General features: G+C 43.8%; 1 protein-coding gene across 1 annotated transcript in view; it reads left to right on the forward strand.

Moving 5' to 3' along the window:
- The first annotated feature begins 704 nt into the window (after positions 1-704).
- The window catches only part of LOC143138513 (shisa family member 6), a 54,684-nt gene continuing 49,997 nt past the window's right edge, over positions 705-5,391 (forward strand). The window contains exons 1-2 of the mRNA XM_076298962.1: positions 705-1,240; positions 2,892-3,052. Of these exons, the coding sequence (XP_076155077.1) occupies positions 705-1,240; positions 2,892-3,052 (697 nt within the window). The remainder of the gene's footprint in view (positions 1,241-2,891; positions 3,053-5,391) is intronic.

Here is a 5,391-nt window from a genome sequence, read left to right on the forward strand (position 1 = left end):
TGAACTATGACACGCATCAAACAGGACTGCATGCACAGAGCTGTCTAATACTTCCCACCTCCCATGCGCTTGGAATTAAGTAGCTTTGCATTGCGATATTTCCTTTGCAGGCGACCGAGTTCTGATTTACAACGATTAATGAACATTTAAGTTATTTTCTCTGCCTTTCCAGCTTGGCTTCCATTCACAGAAGATGAAGAGCTTGCTTAGGCAAGAGTTCTCAACAAGGGCACCCGGAATCTTTCACCGGGGACAGTGACGCCCAGTTCGAAGAGGTGGAAAGGGAAGAAATGAATGGTCTCTCCACATCAGACTATCCCGCGCAGCGCATTTCAAGTCCTTCGGCGCAGTAACCGACCCCTGCGCAATCATCTACCAAACAGCGATGGCTATCACTGGCATTCTATTCTAATTGAATTAATGGCTTCTTCAGTGCAATCGACTGTGTCCTGTCCGAAATGCTGCTATGGGGATGAGGGTAATCGTGAGACCCACGGATGTCAGAATTGCCACAGCCTGATAGGATAGGGCTCCTGCCCGGGTAAGACAAAAGCAAAAGGGCGTCTTCGAAAGATAGAGAGTAAGAGAGGGAGAGAAAGATTGAAAGAGAAAGCAATAGAGAGAGAGAGAGAGAGAGACAGAGAGAGAGAAAGAGAGAGAGAAGGAGAGGGGGCAACCAAGACAAGCATTAAATGAAACAAGCCATGGGTATTCAGCACTTTCTGCTTCTGCTAATTTATTTGGACCCACTGAACGTGTTCTGCGCTGTCCCCAAAAGGACAAAGGCTGTGCCAAAGAAGAAACCTAAGGAAGTGAACAGTACGGCGGCACCAACCGCATCCATACAGCGGATCGCGCAAGTCCAGTTGCCAACAGTGGTCGATTTTGACAGCTGCCGGGGTTACTACGACGTGAGCGGCGCCTATGATAAGGAGTTTGCATGCAATCACACCGACCACCACTACTGCTGCGGGACATGTGCCCTGCGGTTTTGTTGTCAGTTCAAATATAAACGGTTAGATCAAAGCGCCTGCAAGAATTACCAAAAACCAAAATGGGACCAAACGTCAACGCCGGCTCCCGCACCAACAGAAGACACCTACGACCCAAGTATGGACCAAACGAATACAGCGGTCTACATTACCTGTGGTGTTATAGCTTTCATCATAGTTCTTGGAGTTTCAGTAAAAGTTGCTTATGACAAAGCAAATCAACCACCTCAGGAGATGAACATCCATAGGTGAGATACATTTTGCATTTGATTTCAGCTAATGTCCTGTACTATCCATGTTCTTTGATCTTTAGTTCAGTGATATCTTAAAATGACAACATTTATATTCTTAACAGCTGTTTTTCACGTTTTGTCAAATGAAGCTGCAAAAGGCATCTCATTCTGTCTTGAGGGGTTATTTATGTGGTTTCATTGCCTGGACTTGATATTTTTAAGTCCTAAACTTGACATTTACTACCTGCCTTCCATCAAATTGTCACAAATATATCTCTTACTGTACAAATGCCAGTTGTCACATCAGTGCTTCTCTGATTTACTGAATGCCACATTTTTAGAGACCTGTTCTACTAGTGACCATGATTTGGAGAGACAACAGCTTGGATAGATTTCTGCCCTTTTTTACCTTGTATTCTATGTAGGGTAAGGTGTGCATCAGAAGAAGCCTCCTCCATCATTGCCTGTGACAGAGAGCTTCTTGGATACCCTTTCATCAAATGCGTCCATTTACTCTGTCTTAAAATTGCCACCCACCCATCTCTCCTGACCCACCCCTCTCTCCTTTCTCCTCTCCTTGCACACATCATTAGGGTACACTTGTGTTGTTTGACCTATTCAATAAGTAATTTATGTCTGTAGATGGACATTTGTAAGCCATAGCTGTTATTCAAAACTCCTCCCATGAATAATAGAGGTAGGTACTGTAGGTTATGGGATAGTTATAGCATCCGACCATAGCCGCTGCTTTTATAGTTAATCTTGGGTGGATTCAATATTTTACACTTCCAAGCCTGTTGGTGGAAGAATTTTAAACTGGGAGTTCTGAAGAGCTCTTAATTTCAATATAAGACCAAAAAAAAACGAAATGTAAAAGGACACCTGGTGACTGCAGGCTCTTCTTAACCTCTGTCTGAGCACAACATCTATTCCATTTTCCTGTTGGAACACTCCTGGATTTGGATGAAGGTTGGCAGAAATGGGATCTGCATAAATTCACTTCGATTTCAAACATGTCACAGTTCGGTGGAAAGGCGGTCACAAGCCATCAGCTGAGGCCAGAGTAAAGTCAAGACATTTATTTGTGTGTTTTCTGCACTCAGCCACTGTGTAAGCAGAAGCTCATTGGGCATGTGTGCTATTGACATTTCTGCCTCGCCAAGGCTTCTCAGAGTAACAGGGGCAAGAGTAATCCAATTGTCGTTCTGCCCAAAACATTGGCGGAGTAAATTTTACTCTAGGCCGTCGGAATGCGGTGTGCATGCGCATGTGTGTGTGTGTGCGTGTGTTCTTTCTTTCTTTTTTCTTTTTTATTTTTCGCTTCGTTCCTCTACAGTCCCTCAGGGTCACCACTATGTGCACCTGGTGCGACTCAGGAAACATTCAAGAGTGACTCATCTACCGCACACTGTGTTCACCTCTTAAGAGCCACTGGAGGATCGCATGCACACACACACACACACACACATACACACACACACACACACACACACACACACACACACGCACACACACACACACACACACACACACACACACACACACATACGCACACACACACACACACGCTCATACAGTATGATACCCTAGGCAAAACAAATATATGGTGCAGTCTCCGTCAACACAGCCAAAAAATAAACAGTGTCTTGTTGTTTTGTCTTCCCAGAGCGCTCGCAGACATCCTAAGGCAACAAGGACCTATTCCCATCTCGCAGTACGACTGCGAGAACTTTGCGGCCATGAACAGCTCCCCCAAAGACAACACGCCAGCCAGGACGGGATCCAAGAACCATTACACTCCAGTGCACACGTCAAAGTCCAACCATAGTAAGTAGTTGTTGGGAATACTGCATCCCATTGCGTTGAATGTGGCAAGATGATGCATTATGCTGGGTTCGTATGAATGTTTATGGGGGGACATATTGAATTCTTCTTAGCTCATCAGTGTCCCAGTGAAGAGACCACTTATTAATCAGGGACACATTTCCTGAAAAGCATAGTTACGCAACCACCATACCTACGATAGAGACAGTGACTATCATTTAACGATAGTGGTCGCACAACAATGCTTTTGGGAAATGCACTCCCGAATATTTGATAGGAGTGAAACGTAACATAGACGAAAGAGAATGCATATCGAAAGGAACACATATTCTCACTTCGGGAACTGACACCCTTGACGTCATATGTGCCTGAGTAACTACAGCATCTAAAGAGCCCCCTTATTTGTACCAATAATGAATATCTTCAGCAATGATACATTCTGGATGGATGTTGTGTTGTATCTGAATGTGAGGCACTGCGTAAATCTATCACATGGACATGATACAGAAAGTCAGAACAAATGCTTCTTTGAGTAGTTATACCCAGCCAAGACAAGTAAATACTGTGAATGTCTGATGCCAATATATTTAACATATGGAAAAGTGATATACTGTATATATGTGTATATATATTTAATATACACACATCTCCTTTGAGGTCAGTGTTACAGTAAATACACAACTCCCTGAGCAAACACCCTGAGCCAGACATAGGGCCTAGAGAACCAGGAGAGGTGGTGGGTGTTGAAGTGACCTGACAAGAGATTATGAATAAGTGACCGGCAAGCAGATAGCATCGGTCACAGGTGTCAGTATGCCTCATTGGTTTCGGCCACTATCCAAATTTGTCTCTGATATTTGGTCTTGGTCAGCAGGTGTGTGTACAGAGAGAGAGAGAGAAAGAGAGAGAGAGACAGAGAGAGAGAATGAGAGAGAGAGAGAGAGAGAGAGACATTTGTCCTTCTCTGTTAGAGCCTGCTCTATATTTGAAGTCAATAGACACTGCTGGTGTGTTTGTGTTTGTATATTTCTGTATGTGTGTGTGTGTCTGCATTTGTGTGTGTGTGTGTGTGTGTGTGTGTGTTTATGCCGAGTGTGCTGTATTCTACATGCCCTTGTGTGGTCATCTCTGGGTCAGTCATCAGGCTCAGGAACCCCTCGTCACAATTGGCTTGCAGTAGATGAAGCCACTGCATTGTAGCTCCCTCAAGTCTCGCTCTCTGTGTAGACGTGAGAGACACTGACAGGCTCTGGCAAAGCGTGGTTAATTTGTGTATAAATTGCTTTGTAGTCCTATGCACTGGTAATGTATACATACACACACACACACACACACACACACACACACACACACACACACACACACACACACACACACACACAGTGACTCACAAACATACATACTGTATATCTTGAGAGCCAACTCAGACACAGAATGCATTGTATATTAATGCACTGAAAAGTGTCAGGGCCGGGCCATCATTAAGTGAGCTACACAGTGCTCTGAGGCCCGTGGGGAAATAACTGTTTTGGCTTGTGACTTGAGAAATTCGAATTTGTGAGTTCACTTTAGGAGTCAAGTGTGTAGCTTTGCACTATGTTAAGATGACTACAAACAAACAATGTTTGTGTTTGTTTAAGGGCTTAGCTGAAATCACAGTGACCATCTTTACAGGCTCGCTGCTTTAGCCATTGGACTAGATGGTAGTGGGGTGACCAGAGCCTACTGCCTTAGACACACTATAGTATGGCCAGAGGCCATATGAATTTCAGCCAATCAGTTGTGCAACAGCTGTGTCTGTCTCCCTTACTTTTTTCAACAAAATCACGTGTACCTGTCAATATGATGCCCTTATGCTACTTAAAGAAGCAGTCTGTGATTTGGTTTCAAGAAGCAGTCTGTGATTTAGTTTAAAGACGCAGTCTGTGATTTAGTTTCAGCTTCATGGAAGGTTGTTGATATTTAAGCGGTCAATTCCATTTAACCTGCCCCTTCCGTGCCTCTGAAGCGCCTTGTCGACTAGGACCTTTATGCTTGATCTGAGCCACTACATGCAACACATTTCATTTTGCAAAAGGTGTATGGGATTGGAATCATGGACCTTACCTTGAATTCTTGGGAAGGTGCATCAGGATGCTTGACTCATTTACACATTTACACAGTTACTAATGAACCGGTGAAGAGGAATGAAACCGCAGAACTTGATTTGTGATGTGGTGTAACGTAACCTATGTTTGACACTGGTAATAGCTCGCTTTTATGATTTACAAATACTTGGCCCAGACTGCTGGTAGTAAACTAATTAACTGACAAATGAACTAAGATATAACAGAATGCAAAGA

Source organism: Alosa pseudoharengus, unplaced genomic scaffold (assembly GCF_046254945.1).
Source record: "Alosa pseudoharengus isolate Yale_2024_CS ecotype anadromous, Long Island Sound unplaced genomic scaffold, YU_APseudo_1.1 YU_APseudo_1.1_scf_21, whole genome shotgun sequence".
NCBI classification, from domain to species: domain Eukaryota; kingdom Metazoa; phylum Chordata; class Actinopteri; order Clupeiformes; family Clupeidae; genus Alosa; species Alosa pseudoharengus.